Source organism: Athene noctua, chromosome 1 (assembly GCF_965140245.1).
Source record: "Athene noctua chromosome 1, bAthNoc1.hap1.1, whole genome shotgun sequence".
Classification (NCBI taxonomy): Eukaryota; Metazoa; Chordata; class Aves; order Strigiformes; family Strigidae; genus Athene; species Athene noctua.
Genome location: NC_134037.1, coordinates 29,091,062 through 29,111,567, shown reverse-complemented (window position 1 = coordinate 29,111,567; position 20,506 = coordinate 29,091,062). Strand labels below are relative to the sequence as shown.

General features: G+C 39.4%; 1 protein-coding gene across 8 annotated transcripts in view; it reads left to right on the top strand.

The window, feature by feature from the left end:
• Positions 1–20,506, top strand: part of DST (dystonin) — a 310,970-nt gene that overhangs the window by 228,677 nt on the left and 61,787 nt on the right. For 7 of the 8 annotated variants that reach the window (XM_074895774.1, XM_074895777.1, XM_074895776.1 and 4 more), the window contains 8 exons: positions 139–338; positions 1,777–2,272; positions 3,236–4,710; positions 14,520–14,681; positions 15,812–15,982; positions 17,263–17,429; positions 19,635–19,794; positions 20,042–20,368. In XM_074895774.1, coding sequence (XP_074751875.1) covers positions 139–338; positions 1,777–2,272; positions 3,236–4,710; positions 14,520–14,681; positions 15,812–15,982; positions 17,263–17,429; positions 19,635–19,794; positions 20,042–20,368 — 3,158 coding nt within the window. The remainder of the gene's footprint in view (positions 1–138; positions 339–1,776; positions 2,273–3,235; positions 4,711–14,519; positions 14,682–15,811; positions 15,983–17,262; positions 17,430–19,634; positions 19,795–20,041; positions 20,369–20,506) is intronic. The other variant, XM_074895781.1, reaches the window with a different exon arrangement.

Genomic DNA, 20,506 nt, shown 5'->3' with positions numbered 1-20,506 from the left:
GTCACTGCAGTAAGGCATCTGGAGTTAATCAGCAAGAAGCCGTATTAGAGAGCTCTGTTTATGTTTCATATATAGTCTGCTGTCTGACAATCCATCTGCTAGAACATGCATGCAACGTGTTAACATTATCATTGTTAGATTCCAAATGGAAAGAGCTCAATCAGGTTACATCTGAGAGACAACAAAAACTGGAGGAGTCTTCAAATTACCTGACGCAGTTCCAGACAGCAGAAGCTCAGCTAAAGCACTGGCTTGTAGAAAAGGAGCTAATGGTCAGCGTACTGGGACCATTGTCAATTGATCCCAATATGCTGAATACACAAAAGCAACAGGTTCAGGTGAGTAGTGCCAACATGCTTTATTGATTTAAGTTTCCTCTGCTTTTTTGCTATTAGCAAAGTACTGTTTTGCATCTAGGTAGAGTACAGCACAGTATGAGCCATTACATTTGTTTATCAGCAAATATTGGCTTAAGTCATACTTGACTACAATAATGATGAGAAAAAATTATCGTGAGTGAAGAGAGATTGGAATAGCTAAAGGAAAATAATGTTGAGGAGATACTGATCCTCTGATACAATTTTTTTGTTTTGACCATACTGTTGTTTCTCTGTAGTTGAATGAAAGCATTCCTTTGAAGTTACATTAATTTGAGTGTGTATGTAACATTTTATGGCCAGTCCTTATATATAGTCTATGCTGTAGAACTAGCTTTTTGAGATTTTATTCACTTGACTGTGCCAGTAACTAAGAAAAATATGAAGGCAAATGAAATGCAGTACTGTGAATAGATCTGGGGCCAAGAGTGTGAAAGACAGAGGAAAAAGTGTAAGGGAAAAAGTGGAATAGTTTACTTAACAGAAATAAAGTGAACTGCAAACAAAAGAAACAAAAGTTAAATCAGATGAGGTTGCAGAAACTAGAAATTTTAATTTCAGACATTTTTATTGCTGCCAATTATTTTAAACTGTGATGAGAAATAACATTTTTATTTTGCAAAAATATTACTAAAGCTGGCACATCAATATTGATTAAAATGAAGTGTTTAAAACGTGAACTATGTTCTGATACTATGTGAAAATGACTTAATACTGGTTTGTGCTTCAGAAATCTAGACAGCTGGCATAAGACTATTGTGTATCACTCAACAGTCCTTAAAAGTTAAACTTAATTGATTTAAAAAGGAAGGATTTGGAATGTTTTGTAAAGTAAAATCAAGATATTAGTTCCTTCTTCTGCAAACACTGTGACCTACTGACAAAAAAACCCAAGTACTGAGAACCAGTGATAGAAACTTTAAAGGTCTTACAGTACATGTTCAGTCATTTTGTGGATTATCCAAATATTCTCTGTGCTATAATAATACATTGCAATGTTATGTCAGAATACATCTTCTTTGAAGTTCTATCTTAAGACAAATACCGAAACTGTCTAGGAAAGAAGACACTGCTTGAAACTAAACAGCGATTGTTTTACTTGGTACAGTTACTTAATTACTGTAGTATTAACAAAATTCATTGTTTACTTGTATCTGCTGATTGAATTTCCATTAGGTGATGTGTAAATTAACCTCATTTTTTCTGGTTCTTTGTTGTAAATGCTTGGAAACAACAGTCTATGTGTAGAAGACATAATTATTTCACTGGTTTTTAAAATCTGAGATTGATTACTCAATAAGAGACCTTATCTAGAACAAATTCTAAATTATTTTTGTCAGAAGCACTTTGCTTCTCTTTTCATGGGGTAAATGCTTTTTAAAATTTCCTTTTTTCACAGATTCTGCTCAATGAGTTTGACACCAGAAAGCTACAATACGAACAGTTAACTATGGCTGGTGAAGGCATTCTGAAGAGACCTGGTGAACATCCACCCTCCCATGAAATTGTAAAAGAGCAACTGGCAGCTGTGTCACAAAAATGGGACAGTCTAACTGGCCAACTGAGAAACAGATGTGACCGAATTGACCAAGCCATTGTGAAAAGCACAGAGTATCAAAGTCTACTCAGAAGTCTGTCTGATAAGCTAAGTGCCTTGGATAGCAAACTAAGCAGCAGCCTGGCTGTGAGTACACAACCTGATGCTGTGAAACAACAACTGGAAGTTGCTAGAGAAATGAAGGAGGAAATAGAACAGGAAATGAAGAATATAAATGCAGCTCAAGCTCTTTGCGAAGAGCTATCAGCACTGGTTGGAGAAGAGTATTTGAAAGCAGAACTTACGAGACAGTTAGATGGCATCTTAAAGTCGTTTAAGGATATTGAGCAAAAATCAGGTTAGTATTTATTTAAACAGAAATAGCAACTAAGGCATAGAGTAAAACATCATAGCCTGATTTGTCTTTATAGAGATGTTGAGTGAGCTGAGCTTAATGCTAGGTCTCTATCCAGTCCAAACCCCAAGCAGTTGTACATTAGAATTTAGGACAGTCCCCATGTTATGAAAAGGTAAAAACAATATTTGGCATCTCTAGTGAACAGTTTGGGAGAGAATTTGAAGCATGGGAGCAGAACTGCTTTTCTCATCTCTACCTTCAGATGCATTTTCACTGAATTAGAGTACCAAAAGAGGATGCTGTTCATTGAGCTACCTAACTGCATAGGTGCAGAATGTAATCCAAAATTGTAATTTTTAGGCAACCACCAGTTAATGGCTTGGTGAAACACAGTGGTAATTGTATAAAACAGCCCGTGACAGAAAAGGGCTTGTAGTCTACAGCACTCCCTTACCCTGTGAACAACAGAACTGAGCAAGTAGTACACTGCAAGCAATGTCATACTTTCTTCTCCCTAACAGTCTCGGTTTTAGCTTTTTAAATTCCTCTGGTCATGATAAATTTTGAAGGATCTCCTTAAGAATACATACTGCCTGCAGGCTATGAGTTAGACACTACTAGACTCGATTACTTAATATTCCCTGTGCTTACACTTCATAATACCATGAAACGCAACTGTATGGTTTTTACCCCCAAAATCTGCCTGAATGGGATTCATGTTGACACTGATTGGCTAAGCTCACCTCATTTGATTCATGTCCACATGCCTTCACTGCTCTGCTGTGGTACAGCACAAGTCTGTCCCTTGCAAGAAACTTGGTTGACTTGGTTGTCTTCCAGTCAATACTAAGAACCAGCTTTCTTTACATTAATGATCATCCATAATAGAATCAATCTACTGTTTCTTCACAGAATACTAGCAGGTTCTGATAATAAACGTCTGTGCTGTGCTCTCTTTTGTAGATAACCATGTTCAGCAGCTTCAGTCAGCATATACCACTTCTCATCAGTTCCAGCAAACGTCTACGGACTTTCAGGCCTGGCTAGGCAAAAAGAAAGAAGAGTTGAATCGGGCTCATCCTGTTTCAGCCAAACTTGATGTCTTGCAGTCACTAATTGAAGAACAGAAAGCTTTTAAGAAGACCATGACTGATCAGATTAGTTCATATGAAAGAATTGTTGCAGAAGGAGAAAGTATCTTACAGAAGACTCAAGGAGCTGACAAAGCAGCATTACAATCCCAAATTGCCACACTCAGAAGTAATTGGGATGAAATGAATAAGCAGGTAAAAGAAAGGCAAGATAAATTAACAGATTGTCTGGAGAGAGCCCTCAAATACAAGCAGCATGTAGAAAATCTGCAGCCATGGATAGAGAAGTGCCAAAGCAACCTGTGTGAATTAAAAGTTGGCATAAACCCTGTTGAAATAGAGAATTCTATGGTTCAGGTGAGGGCCTGGCAGAAGGACCTGGATAAACATCATGGAATGGTGGAGCTATTAAATAATACTGCTGAAAGTTTGCTCAGTGCAAGTCAAACAGATAAAGAAATTGTTCAAGAAGAAACTAAGGTGCTGAATCAGAAAGTGAATGTTGTCACAGAACAATTACATAAGAAGAGAGAGTGCTTGGAAAATATGGCACAAAGGCTAAAAGAGTTTCAGGAATCATCCAGGGAAACTGAAAAACAGCTTAAAAGTGCCAAAGAGCATCTGGAAGCTCACGACTCACTTGGACCTCAGTCATTCAGTAACAAACACCTGACTATGATGCAGGCCCAGCAGAAAGCCTTGCAGGCTTTAAAGCCTCATGTTGATTTAGCAAAAAAACTTGCCCAAGACCTGGTGGTAGAAGCTTCTGATTCAGCAGGTGTTTCTGACCTTTTGCTCCAAGCTGAATCTTTGGAGCAAGAATACACTGCAGTGAACCAGCAGGTTGAAGATAGGTGCTCATTCTTGGAGACAAAACTTCAGGGAATTGGCCATTTCCAAAACAGTATCCGAGAGATGTTCTCTCAGTTTGCAGAGTTTGATGATGAACTTGATAGTATGGCTCCTGTGGGGAGAGATCTCAGGGTACTGCAATCACAGAGAGAGGACATAAAATGTTTCCTGAAAAAGCTGGAGGATCTTATCATGAATAATGAAAATGCTAATAAAAACTGTAAAATTATGCTAGCCACAGAAGCTGAAGCTTCTCCTGATCTTGTTGGTATAAAAAGAGACTTGGAAGCTTTAAATAAACAGTGCAACAAGCTACTAGACAGAGCAAAAGCCAGGGAAGATCAAGTGGAAGGTACTATTAGCCGTGTTGAGGAGTTTTACACCAAGCTAAAAGAATTTTCCAGTCTGCTTGGGAGAGCTGAAGAACATGAAGAGTCACAAGGTCCTGTTGGAATGGAAACAGAGGCTATTAATCAGCAGCTGAATACATTCAAGGTAGGAAGATTTCATTCTTACCACTATAAAGTATTTTACCACACTGCAATTTTATTGTTTGTTAAGAGAAGACCTTGGAGGAGTCTTATTTCACAGCAGTCAATTCTACCTGTATGCTTTTTATCTGTTTTAAATCTTCTTGTGCTCCAGAGAAGCTTTCCTTTGCTATGGCTTGTCAGACATGAGTAACTTTGCATCACAGCTCACAGTTCCTGCATCTCAGTTCCTTCTTCACCTCTCTTTAGTATCTTGTTTCCTTATGCGATTGTCTGCCTTTTCTGGTTTTGAGAACTGTGAATTGTCTCTATTCTGATGTCCACATATTACACAAACTTTCTTCTTCACTGTGATGTGAGTTTAACACTCCAGTGTTCCTATACCAGCCCATATTTGCTTTGCTCATTTGAGTAGTTCAAATTTTTTCCCATGGGTATAGTCTTCAGCATATGTAGGTTTAAGACCTTACCCTTTGCCATTTTCTGTTCTGATACACTGGCCAGTTTTCCCTCACTGAATCCCACCCTTACCTAGAAACATTCCAGTAAGAAGAAATCATAAAATAAGCCCCCTTTTATATTGGAAGTTTACTGTAGTATCCTTATCCAAAATGCACTTTGGAGCCTCTGTGCGTAGCTTTTTTAATATGCAGGCTAGCAACCCTTGTCCAGCTCAAAAAAAAAAAAAAAAAAAAAAAAAGCATTGCAGTGATAGTGGGTGTTAATCCGCTTTGGTGCTGAAATGAAGTTCAGATACTTGCTTGTTTAATTTACAATAAATGAATTTCCAACACTCACTGGAAAGATTTATAAAGCCTACAGGTGTAAACAGTGTTTGGAAAGGTCATAAACCTCCTAATGGCTATATAGTAGCACTGAATATTCTGTGCTGCCTTGGTTTCATTTTAATCTAATATTGGTTCAAACGTTTGTATGACTTCTACACTAGTTCACAGTTAATCATAAAAACAAAACTTCATAACAGGATTTGATAAACCATGCTGTTAAAAAGATGACCTTGGGAAAAAGTCATTACATGCTTGGCCCAACAGAGGGTGCATTTTGCTTGTTTAAACCGTATTGGAAAGGAAAGCTAAAACTGAAAACTTTAATCTGGGAGTTTCAGATGCAAGTTACTGTGAGTTTTGACAATCTTTCAGAATGCATAAATAGAGACAAAAATCTTGAACAAATAGTTACATTATGATGAGATCCCATTAGACTGGGAGGATTAAAATTGTATGCCAGTCTGTCCTAACAAGTCCATCTCAATTTAAAAGAGAAACAAATGGCTTTTCTTTGTGTATGGTTAGTAGAACACTTTGGATATTGGAAAACAGCAAAAGCTGCTGCTGGGATTGCTCTTGATTATGCTGACTGTACAGGATTTCAGTTGTAGCCAATTTGTGATCTCTAATTTTACAACATTTCTTGCATTTTCAAATATGAGGTGCAGCTTCAGGTCTTTGTTATTATATCTCTCTCTATATATATATATATATATTTATCTTTTTTTTGGCTACAAAGACCAATGCTTTTAGCAGGAAACAGCCTGATGAGCAGACAGTAGAATAATCCAGTTCCCTGTGCATTGTCTCAGTGTTGAACTTTGTCAGGGCATTGGACAAGACACAGCAATTGTACAGTTGAGGAGTGAGAGCCTTCTCTGGTCTGTGCAGACCTGTGGGGAGATAGTGTCCTTGCAACCAAAGTGCCTGTATGGTAAAAAGACCAAAAATCTTGGAGAGGCGTGAAAGGAGAACAGTGATAGTAGCATGTTTACATCTAGAAGTCTACTCCAGGAATGTATTTATATTAGATATTTATAAGCTTAGAAATGTATTTTGCTTGAAGCAACTATTTTAGGCCATGCTTTTGCCTATGAGTGAAAACATGATGCCATTAAACAGGAGGTGAAAAAACAATGAAAGGTGAAGGAGTTGTTTGGAAAAGTGAAGTGCAAATGCAAGAATAAAGAAGCAGAGTAGGGAGCCTCTGAAGAAAAGAAGGAGGAAGACCAGAATGGGAAATTTTATTAGGTGAGGGTGGTAGGTAGCAAAGGGATATTGAGAGCAGGAAGATCAGGATCAGTGATTACTCTCACTCGGTGTGAGTGCTACTGAGGCACAGCAAAATTGCAGTAGGTAAATGTACCTCTTCATACTCTTTACCCTTCTAGAGAGCAGTTTTACCTGAGGCACCAAGCTGTAGGGATACTGGCTCCCACAAATCCTGCTCCACTCACATTGTATTTGCACGTACGCAAACACACACAACCTGAAAATGTGGCTGTGGCCACAAAACCACAGTCTACCTCCTTATGGCTTTAGCTTCTGTGGTCAAGTACAATCAACTTCTAGTCCTCAAGAGTGAAGCAAAAGAGTTGTGCTTTGGTAGATTTATTCACATGAAATCTTCACTCTCGTCAGGGAAGGTTCTTGTGTAATGGGACAGAGATGTTTTTTGTGGTTTGACCGATTTTTATGTACAAAGAGTTAGAGCTTTGTGTGTCTTTTTGGCATGACATTAAAATGCATAACTATTTTTAAAAAATAAACAGTCTTCAATGTGTATTTTTTTATTATATATATATATACACATGTTTTATTTATATTCCTTCTTTGTAATCTACTTACTTCAGTCAGTATAGGGTGTTGAATTGGAAGTACTTACTGTCAGTGTTAAACTATATTTATTTACAATGCAGATACAATATTTGCTTTCTGTAAATGAAAATCCGTAGTGGAGTTCATTTGAAAGTTGAACCATGACTCTTCACAGAGTACTTCAGGGAGAGTATAATCAAATGAAGACTTTGTCTCAATTAATATAAAACTCATAAAATTAATTACTAATTAACTCAGCTTTGTTAGACATTTTTTTCCCCAAAGTCTGTACACAATGCATAAATAGTACTAATAGGAAATTTCAGTAATAGGTCTGTTGAGGTACAGTAAGTCTGCCATGGTTCTTCAAAAGTAAAACAAAAGAATTGTGCAGATACGCTGAACTGAATGCCCTGGGTTTGGGTAGCCACACAGTGCTAGGATGTTTGCAGTAAGAGCAGTATCTGCATCTAGTTTCTCTCTGAAATAGAGAAAGAAAAACAAAACAGAAGTTGAATTATTTTATTTCATTAAACCTCTGCACAGTTATTTGTACTGCCATTAAAAGGCACTCTTCTTAGTAAAACCAACATGGCCCTGTTACAGCTTTCATCAGTATACGGTTCATTTGATTTTTGCTTTTATTTTTGGAACAAAAGTAGATTTAGTCATTAGAGGTTGCCTTCTAATTGGACTTTATGGGAATTTTTAGCTAGCCAGGGTATGCCTGCCAATGAGCTTGAACTAAGATATTAATTGGCTTAAGTTAAACGATCATAAAATTGTTTAGGTTGGAAAGGACCTTTAAGATCATAGAGTCCAGCCATTAACCTAGGGCTGCAAAGTCCACCACTAAACCATGTCCCTAAGTGCCACATCTACAGGTCTTTTGTTAGTTGTGTAGAGGGTGTCTGTCCTCAGATTTTCATTTTGAAGGCAGTTAATGCTGAATGAATAATCAGAAGTTTCTCTTTATGCTCAATAAGAAACTAAGTGTTGCATTTCCCATGCCCTGGTTTACAAACCATGGAATAAGATACCAACCTTCCTTGGGATTTACTCTACAGTTAAGGTCTGTGTTGAAAAGCAAAGATAAAATAAGCAGCTGTTTACACTTTTTTTTGAAGTATTGCATTTGAAAGTGACTGATGCATCATGTGAAAGTCTGCAGTAGGTATGATGGAAAATGGTACAATATTTTTAAGATGTTAATAAAATTATTTTGCTGTTGAACAGATTTGACCAGTTTCAGTTATATACTTCCCCTATAAAATGGTGCAGCAGTCGTTGAATTCAGTAATGATCTGTTTGTGGGTATTTTGGGTGAGACTAACCATGGATGATAGGATGTCAAAAAATGCTTTTCTCATCTTTACCATTATAGTATATATTCTCAACTAGAGAATCCAGAGGTGAGTATCTGCTTGGCATAATTTTGATGTTGTGGCTGCTCGCCAGAGAGGAGGAAGAATCTGTCTGGCATGACTTCAGTGTTTTGATATGTGGCTGACTGTAGATTAGGTAAATCAATAATTAGAAGTGTGGTGTGTTTGTATTTCTTGCATACAGTGTATCCTGCTCTTAAGGCAGAAGGCTCCAGTTGACTGCAGTTCATGCCCTATGTTAAATGCCATATGCTGTCCTTAAACTGAGTTCTGAATTCTCGCTGTAACTGAGGGCTGCTGTCACACAGCAGTGCACGTCTCGGGTTGTTCGGGGTACGGTTTCTACTGGAGCAGAGCAGCCTGGCCATTGACAGCTTCTCTTGTCCTGTTGGCGAGTTACCTGTGAGTTTCCTAACCCCTCACCTACATGATTATGAGCTGGAAGTGTAGGTGAACAGCATTTAAAAGATGTAAATGTCAAAAACCTGAACCTTTGTCCTGTTAGGCTGGTTTTCTGCTGCTCTAAGTCCCATACAAAAAGTCTCGCAAATGGAGATACTTTTTCCCAACATTTTAATGTTTCTTTTGGTGGGAGCAGGGTGGCTTGGCGTGTCAGACAGGGCCACCCTAGGCTGTTGACGCAGAGCCAGGAACCAGTCCGAAGAGAATCAAAACTGGATTGACTGTCTCTCTTTACATGTCCAGTGGAGCAACAGGGAACTATTCCAAGACCTAAAAACTAAAGAGGAGTTTGGGGATTTATTGGAAATAATACACAGGTAAACTTTTAATTTAACTTTTCGTGTGGAAGCGTCCATTGAAATGACTGCCTTGTCAGACGGGGTGACGGGGTGCGGACGGTGGTTGGGAGCGATGCGTATCGTCGCCAGCGCTTCGCTCAGGAAAGCGAGCCGGCTGGAGCGGCGTGGGCTCACCTTGCCGAGCCGCGCCCTGCCCGCCTTCTCGGTGGGGCGATCGCGGCTGACGAGCAGCGGCCGCCGCGCTCCTGCCTCAGCCGGCTCCTCCGGCGCTAACGAGCGGGCTGAGGCGGGCGTGATGTCACCGCCGGGCGGGCGGCGAGGCCTCCCGCCGCCCCCCGCCCCGCCGCACGGCAGCGGCGCACGGCGCCGGCGGAGGGATGAGGCGGGAGTGAAGGCGCGGGGCACCGAGCAGGGAAGGAGGCGGCGGGGAGGGGAGCAGGGGCGCAGCCCCCCGAGCGGCGCTGCGGGAGCGGGTGGGCCGGTAGCAGATGTTGCCTGAAGAGCGAAACGGGGCGTTTCTCACATCTCGGCGCGGGGAGGGCGCCGCCGGCCCGCGGGAGAGCGGGGAGAGCGGAGCGAGCGGGCCGGCGCTGCCGGAGGGGCTCCCCTCCCTCGTCTCCTCCGCAGCTGCGCTTCAGAGAGGAGGAGGAAGGAGCGAGGGCAGCCCGCTCGCTGCGGCTGGTAGCCGGGACCTGCCGAACAGAAAGCGGCCGTGCCTTAGGGGACACGCCGCGCTTGCTCTGCTCTGCAGTTGCCTTAAACAGCTCTTCAGGATGGTGTTGGAAGAATCGGTCTAAAACGTTTGTTTTCCGACTTGCCTGATCGAAGGACGCGTTGGCTTGGCCGCTAGAAAGTGATGTTTTCCTGTGGGACTTGTGGAGGCACCACGGGCAAGCCTGGTACAAGAGGAGGATAAGCTGCCTTTCGGATCAAGGTTATTTATAGCTACTGCCAAAAAAGTAAAGGGCTGGTTTATTATTCTTACTATTCTGGATTTAACTTATTACCCACCTCCCCCCACCCCAAGATTTTCTCCGTGCCTTGGTTCGTGTCTTGGTACACGGCCACTGTGGATTCTGTCTTTTTAAGCTGCAGCACCATGTTTTATTTATAAAGGAGATGGGACTCTGCAAACCAGTTAAATGGATTACAACTAAGCCGTCACCTACAGAAGAGAATGTGCTGCTCTCTGTAACTCTTGTTCGTTTGTGGAAGGCTTATTCGGGAGATTTCAGATACAGCTTCTGACCTGGAAAAATAAATGAAGCCTTCCATGGAGTGTTTGAAATACTTGAGCCACTGCTGGGTTTTGCTATACTTTATTTTTCTGTGACATTGGAAGATATCTGTTACTTTCTTATTGAAGCACTTTATATTTTGGGGGGGGGGGGGGGGGGGACACAACCTCACATCCAGGTAAAGTTGCATTTAAACTGATGCACTGATTATGAATGACCTCAGGCACCTCATAAGTTATGATGTATATTTCGTATCTATGCATCTTATGCTAAGGGCAAATTTACTATAATTCTTCAGAGTGATAGTGTTTTTTAAATGTTTCCCCTGTATCCATAAAAACGAAGGTATAGTGGTGTACTTGTGCAAATACTTTCAGGATGGGGAAGCCACTTAGCAGGCCAGACTGTCTACGCCAGAATCCTCCATGTGTTGGCAAAGGGGAAGAAGATGAAGATCTAAATATTGAGGACTGCTACGTTCCCCAGAGGTCCATCTATGACACTGTGCGGCTGAATGAACAGATCGATTCGGGCTCCAAGGGCAGCCTCTCCTCGAGGCATTTCACAGACCGGACCTTACCCTACAGTCACAGAACACTGGACATCAGCACTTTGTGCTCCAATGGTGCCCTTACTTCTTCCAGTGTTTTTGAGCTCCGAAGCCGTGAAGCTAACAAGTTAGATGAAAAAATGATCTTCGATGCTCTCAAACTGAACAGTGATATAATTCGTACATCTGGATTACCCAAAGCGAAGTCTCACACAGAAAAGAAGGAGCATAGGCGATCGTGGAGAATGTTTGTTCCACCCAACTTTTCGGATCACACGAATAAAAGCGAATGCTCCTTTAACGAAACTGCTGATATGTCAGATACAGGTAGATCAGGCAAATGCAAATGGGGTACAAATTCTCTTACCTCAGAAGAGGATGATTCTGGTTTATGCAGCCCTCCAACAGAAAGGGAAGAAAAACAAGATACACTGTTAGCAGGGGAGCAAACTCAAATACAAAGTTTATCTTCTGCAGAAGATATCTGTGCAGTAGATCAGTTCAGACCATATTTCCCAGCAATTTGCAGAGAGCAGCAAACCCCACTGCTTGCAAGCAGTAGTGTCCCCGTCAGAGAAAGCTGCAGACTGGCTTTGTGTGACATTTTACCCTCTGGAAAAGTAAAACAAAGCAACGCACAGACATGTGAGCGTGATCAGGAAGAGATGGGAGGGAAATACTCTCACCTACAGGGTTTCAGAGAGAAAACTCTGTCCCATGAAGATCCTCTTCAAGGCCATGGAAGAAATATTTCCTTCAACAAAAATGAAGCAGAAAATGCATATGAAGTTCATGAAAAAATTAAAACACGAGTCACAGCAGTAGAGGAGGATTATGTGGATGGTGAATGCCCCCATGTAGATGTTTATTATGCGAATGTTGCTTTAAATACTAGTGATTTGGATTTAGCAAAATATGAGATTTTATCTGATACGGAGGAATCTAGTATAGCACATACAGGCACAAATGAAATGGCATTTTCTGTTCAGCTTGAATTAGATAGTACTGTAAAATGTCCAGAAGCTTTCCCAGGGAAAAGTAAAGGCAGTATCTGGACTACTGGCATCCAAGAAACTTTGGATACAGTCTGCAATGGCCTGTTGTCTAACAAGGTAATTTAAAATAACTAAATCCATAGGTTTGTGAAATAGTTGTAATGCAGTCTTAAAGATACTTGTTTTAAGTTCTGTTTTGTTGCAGAAATGTAATTTTTTTAATTTAGCAGATGCAGTAACCAGTATCGTTTGCATAGCACAGATGGGATGTCCAAAATAGGCGAGATGGTCAGTATACAAAATGAATTGGGCAGATTCTGAGAGGAATGATTACTTCCAGCTGTGTGGGGCAGGGTTATTTATTGCCCAGCTGGTGCCTGTTACTCCCGATGTGGAGTGCCTCATCCTCTGTGCACTCCTGTTGGTGCTCTGTGTTGGTACAAAGCGTGGTGCTGTTCAAGGGCAACTACAGCCCATGTGCTCAGCCCGAGCAGCCTTACTCATCCAGGTATAAGCAACAGTATCAGATGGTTGTGGTTTCCAAAGCAGGCAGATTAAAGGCTCACTGCCTCTTCTGAAAGCCGCCTTTTGCGTTTGCGTGCCAGAAAGCAGATCTGATGTTACGGTGGTATTTTACAAGCGCAGGATCTTGCAGCGCTTTGTGAGTGGTGGATGAGGTAAGAGAATAAGAAGTGAAGCTTTGTAATAAAGGAAAGGGTGTTTGTCGGGTCTGTAATTTTTTTCTTCCCACTCTGGTTGAAATCTGAGATACTTCAAGCTTTGTTGCTAAGTTGTTCTGGTAAACTTTGGCCTCAGCAATAATTGTAATTTATTTTAAGCTTCTCTCTGCAAAGAATGCGTGCATTTTTAAAGGGCAGATTATGGAGATCAGTCTTCTCTGTGGTAGGATGTTGCTCTCAAAAGATGAGGCTTTATGGCACATAAAAGAAGAATTTGTTATTGATTCTGTATGGAAATATTATTCTGCCTCCTCCTTACCCTGCAGTCAAGAAAAACACAAGCATTTTCTCTTTTCTGGGAGCAGCCAGCTGATTGCGCTCTCTCAGTTTTCATGCACTCACAGTCTTAAAGTTTTCAGGTTTTTTCGTCTGTAGAGCTGCTTAATTTATTTTGCCCCTCGCGTTTGGTGTAGTTGCTCTAGCTTCTAGATTGACTTGTCAAGATGGGGGAAGCGTGCTCAGCCACCTGAGGTCTGCTGCTTTAAAAGCAATAACTTGCCACACTGTGTTTGGTGCGAAAGAGGAGAGTCACTGGTATGTTCAAAGTGATCCCTACTTTTGAGGATGCTGAAAAAGGTTGCTTTGAATGCACCAAGTGTACACCAAAACTGTTACTGAATGCTACTATAGAAATAGAAGGATTTAGGGTCAAAAGTTGAGCATTCTTTAGCATTGTTTATTCATTGGTTATTTTTCACTGGCCTGTGTAATTAATTCAGGGGCTTCAGGCCATTTTCTGATCTCATTGACACTGGTGTCAGTGCAGCCTAATGCCGCTGAATACAGATGGAGATTTACATTGCTGTTGCTAATGGTAATAAGGCTCTGAAAAAGCTTAAATACCCGACAGAATGAAATAAAGCAAACAGCAAACTGCTTAAACTGCTGTTTGGGTATGGTCAAAGCCCTGGAAATTTGCAAGAATATCCCTCTGAATGAAAACCCATTCTCCTGGGCGTCCACTGGGATACTGTGTCAGCAGCATCTGTAGTGCCTCCTCCTCACTTGTTACCATTGTATTCTCTCAAAAACTACCTTAAAATATCTCTTTGTTCCACTGCTTCTTTAACTTAAAACTTTTGCTTTTGTCCTAATTTGGAAAAAAATGCCTAATTGACACTCTTGGGGTGTGTTTGTTTATTTACTTGAGAGCAACTTGACAAATCTTCTCTGACTGTTTTTGGTAGATTTTGTAGATAGATAATTAAACAGATGAGTTTCTCTGGTCTTGAACTTTTCTAAAAGTTTTTTCACGCCCCCAGATTTTCCCTCTTTCTCTTCCTTTTCTTCCTGTCTGAATCTATTCACAGAAGCTTACATAATTTTCTGTCTATGGTGTATTGGATTTACTCTGTTTAGATTGAGTCTATTCTGTATAGATTTATTAATTTTTTTAGGAAGGTGCTTATGAGGAATGGTTTCCTTTCTTCTAGACACACAGTTTTCAGCATCTTTTTGTTGCATACTGTAATGTAAACACCAGATATGTTTTATGTCAGTAGATATGGTGTTTCATGTGTCTTGGATTTCAACTGCAGGTATTCCAGAAAGAAGAAATTGAACCCTTGCAAGTAAAACAACAGGAGGTAAATTGGTTGGGTCAAGGCCTTATTCAAAGTGCTGCTAAGAGTACCAACACAGAAAACCTTGACCATGACCTTGAAGATGTCAACACCCGATGGAAGACTCTTAATAAGAAGGTAATTATTTTGTATATTATTCTGCTTTTGTTGTGTTCTGCTTTTTGATTATTTGCTTGCTGATGTCTTTCAAAATGCAGGAAATTAAATACTCACTAAGAATATGAATTATATTACTTCACACCATCACTTTGTTGGTAATTCTGAGGATAAGATTTATATCGCTGGTAGCCAGAGGTATTACGATCATTTATAAGGTTTTGTCAAACTTTCTGTAAGTCTACTCTGGATTATTATTCAGGAAAGGCTCCTCTAGGACTTCATGTTCCTACCTGCTAAAGCAGGGAAGTTTGATAACCCAATCAAAGAGGTTGGAGTCATGACACATTCGTGAGAAAGATAGCCACGTCATTTGTAGCCAGCCACTTTCAAGTAGTTCTTCATCAGTCTTTGTTCACACGTTTTTTTGCTCTATTGTATTTGTTCATGTACAGTGTTTTACCTGGCAGTGCACAGAGCAGTGATACAGTCTAGTTTTCTGTAATTAATGCCACATTTCCTTTATAGTACCTTACAGATTGTATTGCTTGAGACATCAGAAGGTACCACTGCTTTGGAAAACTGGCTGTAGATATTTTTCTGCTTTTGAAGAGTCCTTCTTCAGCTTCAGCTGCTGTTGGGAAATGAAAAGGGTGGGAAGTAGAAACAGCGCTTATTTTCCTTTGTCTTTCTGAAGGAGTGATGCAGCAGAACCACAGACACCTGTGGTTCACCTATTTGCCACCTTCTTTCCTATTTCATCTTCCCTTTGAAGGGATTATTGCCCCTTATTAAGAGTTGCTACTTTGGGTTCCTGACACGGCCTTTCTACAAGGAAAATAAAGACCATCTGAAACACAAACATCCTGTCAGTATGCTTCTTAATACCCTAGCTGTATAAAACAGGAGTATTGCATGCAAGGAATGACTAAAGCAGTGTGATTTACTGGGAGTCAACCTCCTCTTTTCATTGGATGTCTGCAGCACCAAGAGATTAATGCTAAATTATGTCACAGTGCTGTTATGAACAGCTATAAAAATGAGAGTATTTGTTAGGGATATTGCCAGATGTTCTACAGAGTTTGGCTACTTATTGCACAGAAATAAAAAGAAAAGGTGAGTACAGTCCAATCCTCTACATTTTTTTTTAGGTTGCCCAGCGTGCTGCACAATTGCAGGAAGCCCTTCTTCACTGTGGAAGATTTCAGGATGCACTTGAATCTCTGCTTAGCTGGCTCATTGATACAGAAGACCTTGTGGCTAATCAGAAACCACCATCTGCTGAGTTCAAAGTTGTGAAGGCCCAAATACAAGAACAGAAAGTAAGTGAAATGTGTTCAGAATTTCTCTCCTTCTACTGGATCAGTGAGAATAAATTCCCAGTCTTTGTCAAAGCATAAAATCTGTTCAAGAGTATTATATTACCTGAAGTTTGCTGAGGTGTTTAAAGCTACCATCTATTAAATACTCGGGAATCTGTCCAGGGTTGGGAGAAGTGCTCATTGTCTGGGACATAAGACAAAGAGTGACGCTATGCAGTCTGAACTTGGTTTAGAATTATTAACACTATCTGGAAAGGATTATTAAAGGTCTATTGGTAAAAGAGAAAGTGTAAAATCCAGTGTTTGGCTATTTGGAAAGTAGGAAATAAAAACTAGTACATTTTCATTGTAATAATTCCAAGGTAATATTGCAGTGTGGACTTAAATACTTGGCTTTTGATCCTGATTGTGACCTGATTGTTGTTGGTAATTAGTTGGAATGTTGGTAAATGGCCTGTGCTAATAATGTAGAAGCGTTATCAGTGTTGTCAACTTTTAAAATTTTCATAATAGATATGGAAAAAAGAGCAATAAAGTAGCTTATGAAATGTACAGTCCATGCAGTTGGACTGTGTGGCCCACTGCCACACAGATTTAATATAAAATTACGACCAGTGCAGGTTCTCATGTTGTGACATCTGCAGAGACAAAATATTAATGTTAACAAAGGCAACTAGAGAATGGAGGAAGGGAGGATTTTAGACAGAGGTGTGTTTTATTCTTTACGGAGAAGTTAATTTACTGGACTAGATCAGTGATTTCAATTGTATCTCAAGTAATGAGTCAATTATACAGTAGTTTTTGTATCTATTTTCTTATGTCTGTATATATCTCATATCTTTGTGTTTCTGAATCTAGAATGGCATGCAGCTTTCTCAAAAATGTTTCTATAAAATACATCAGATACTTTAAATAGTTTGTTTCCCTCTGTGGTATTAAATAGCACTTCTTCCTCTATATGTTCACTCTTTGGGCTGTCACACAGCTTTACCCCATAGAAACCAAGGAGGTTGTTTGGGCTTGGTGAAACTCAGCTGTTTGTAGCAAAACAATTGAGAAACTAAAATGAGCATGTGTTGTGAGGAGGGGGGGAGCCAGTTGGTGTGTGGTGTGTCTGTCTCTTTTTGATTGGCATTACTCACACTTTCATCACAATATAGGCATTGCTTTTTCTTTTTTTTTGCTTTAACAGGTTTTCATGAAGTCTAGCTCCTTCTGTTTCTATGTTTGTGTTATTACAGTGTTTCTTAATAATCTGGTACCGATTGCTTTCTCTGTAGCTTCTCCAGAGGTTGCTGGATGATCGCAAGCCTACTGTTGAGGTAATAAAGCGTGAAGGGGAGAAAATTGCAGAGTCAGCAGAAGCTGCTGATAGAGTGAAAATCTTGAAACAGTTGAGTTTCCTGGATAGTCGATGGGATGCATTGCTCAGTAAAGCTGAAACAAGGTATTTGAAATTCTTTCATAGATTTGAAAAATGCAGGTGTAGCATGTGATAGATTATTAGAAGCAGCATGTGGAACTCTGTAGTATGAAATCTCATAAGTACTATCATTCTTACATTACGTTATTGTGTCTTGATGTTGATATAATAGGTCCTCTGAAGGAAAAGCCGAGAGAAGTGACTTGGACAGACCAAAAGCTTTTAAAAATGTTTTGCCTAAGATGCTACAATCTGCTAGGATTAACTGTATACGTATCTTCCGAATATTTTATCTCTGTTAGTTTGCTAGAATGCAAGTTTCTTGATGCAAGAACCTGTTTTGCATAGAATCAAGTGCAAATTTTACACTTAAATAATAATGATGTTCCGTTGGAACTTCAAAATCCTTACATGCTGCTACAAAGAGGGGACACTTAACTCTTCTTCCCTTTTTTCTGTTCGATGTCATCCATATAGTTAGTTTCTGCAATTTAAGAGAGCCTCATACTGTCAGCTGCTGATATGCAAGGAGCTGAGCTGAACTCCCTTAGTTCTCAAGTAGAAAAAGAACCATCAAAGTATGTAGATATATTCTAGCAACTTGGGAAACATTATCTCTTAAGGACACTGCGTCCAATTTAAGTTCCATTTAAAAAACAAAAACCAAAAAACATACACACACACTTAGATTTATGAGTTGTTGTCAACATATAAAATACCTGGAAAGTTATAAACTGTAAAGTGTCTTTGAAGAAATCTGTGTTGAAAGGGTTGCTGAACATGTTTTCTGGGTGGAGATTTGAAAAAGGCCAACCTCGTTCAAAGTAGAGAGAAGAGTGTGCATAAGAGGTGGCTTGAAAAAGGCGTATAATTGATAACAAGATAGGACTTGGAAAGTCGAAGAAAAGGAATTTAAATGACCAGTGAAGCTTAACAGCGCAGAACAAATGGATGTGTTGAGATTTGGGCACTTAGAGTAGCATTGAACTCACCTCTGTCTCCTACTCCTTCTGGTAGCCTCTCTTTAGTTCCTGTACTCTGAGCCTCTTTTGTTATCTCATACTAATAATATTATTAATTAGTAGAGACAACCACTAATAGACCATTATTTCCTTCTTTCTTTTTTTTTTTTTTTTTTTTAATTTATTGAAGGAACCTGACTCACTGGCTGGGGTAAATGTTAATGTCATGTTTAATTTAATATTATTCTTGTAGTCTGGTGGTATTTAATTAAAAATCAAATTGCAACTTTTTGCAAGCCATCTATTAGCTGCCAGCTTGTCCCCAATTTTTATTTGGCCGATCTCTGGAAATGAAAAAGACGTTTGGGAATGATTTTGAAAACTATGTAGAGTACTTCACTGTGTGTTCTGTGACTAAGTGTGTCAAGTCTGCCTTGTTTATAAGCCTTGGGAAGCACATATAAACATAGCTTTTATCTAGAATGAGATCCCCCTTTAAAAGACAATATTGTGATGTTTTTCACATAGACCCAATCTCTCTTAAAAGTCTGCTTGAATGAAATTTATTCAGCAGTGATTGCAGAGAAGACTCTTCCTGTAATCAAGAATCTTCTCTGAAATGTAGTAATCTAAATCAGAAATGTTTTAGGTACTGCTTTTTTATTTTGGAGGTCAAGTTTGTGTGCTTTATTAAAATTGTCTTACTAACTTCACTCAGAGCTTTTATCTAGACAAGGGATGCAAAAGTTGAGCAAATAGTTCTGTTCACATCACTGAACAAATGTTTAAAGATACTATACAAGGCTGAGGAAGCATGATGATATGTTCTGGTTCAGTAAAGCCTTGCCTAACTTTAAAACATGTATAATAGTCAAGGGAATGTAACTTTATGCTTAAAGACAGCTAGAGACTTGAGAACTGTCTTAATTGGGTATAAAACAATGTTTTGCTGAATTGAGTGATAGGTTATTTTGAGCAAAAAGTATGAATAAAGTGATATTTATTTGCAAAACTTGCATATTAGCTAAAAGAGTTTCAACCTGCTTCAGAGGTGGGTTTTTTAAAATTTTATTTGATTTTTAATTTACTCTGGTTTTCATTGAGTATCATGGATGTATTTCTGTTTCATCTGGTTCCTACAATAAGACAGAATTTTTTTTTTTTTTTTTTTTTTTTTCCCAAAAGGATCCAAGGGCTGCTTTTTTTTTTAACAATTTCACACTTACTTCATCACAAAAAAATAACCTTTCTTTTGGCATATTGGTAGGAATCGTCAGTTGGAAGGCATCTCGGTGGTAGCGCAGCAGTTCCATGAAGCTTTGGAGCCACTGGTGGAGTGGCTGACCGCCACGGAGAAGAGGCTTGCAAATGCAGAACCCATTGGAACACAGGCCTCCAAATTGCAGCAGCAAATTTCTCAGCATAAAGTAAGATATGAACCACACGCTTGCTTGTGTCATTATTTTTAGACACTTCTGTAAAGTACAACACAACTGGCAAATCTGTTGCGGTGTACCTATGTTTTACCATACTGATTTTTTTTCTGTAATTTGAGTTTTATATATTTACGTTGGCAATGTGTCCTTTTTCATTCAGTTTTTATTGAGTTCCACTTACATTTCTTTTATGTTTTTCTGATTTTCTTTTCCATTATTCCTATTTAAAAAAATATAGGCCCTAGAAGATGATGTCCTAGCTCACAATAAGTGTTTACATCAGGCCATTAGCACTGGTCAGTCTCTAAAGACTATGAGCTCCAGGGAAGATAAAGATATGGTGCAGGAAAAGCTAGATTCTTCCCAGGCCCGATACATTGAGATTCAAGAGAAGAGCAACAGCAGGTCTGAACTGCTCCAGCAAGCTTACAGCAATGCTCAGATTTTTGGGGAGGACGAAGTTGAATTGATGAACTGGCTGAATGAAATCCATGATAAACTGAGCAAATTGTCAGTCCAAGACTGCAACACAGAATTGCTTGAGAAACAGCACTCTGAACTACTGGTATTTTGATTTCTGTTCATTTATTATTTAATTCATTTTAAAATTTGATTTATATTTCCATACTTCATTTATTTTTTATTAATATGTTTTGTTTAAAATGGTAATATGCTTATTCCAAATAAAAATAACATATTTGTT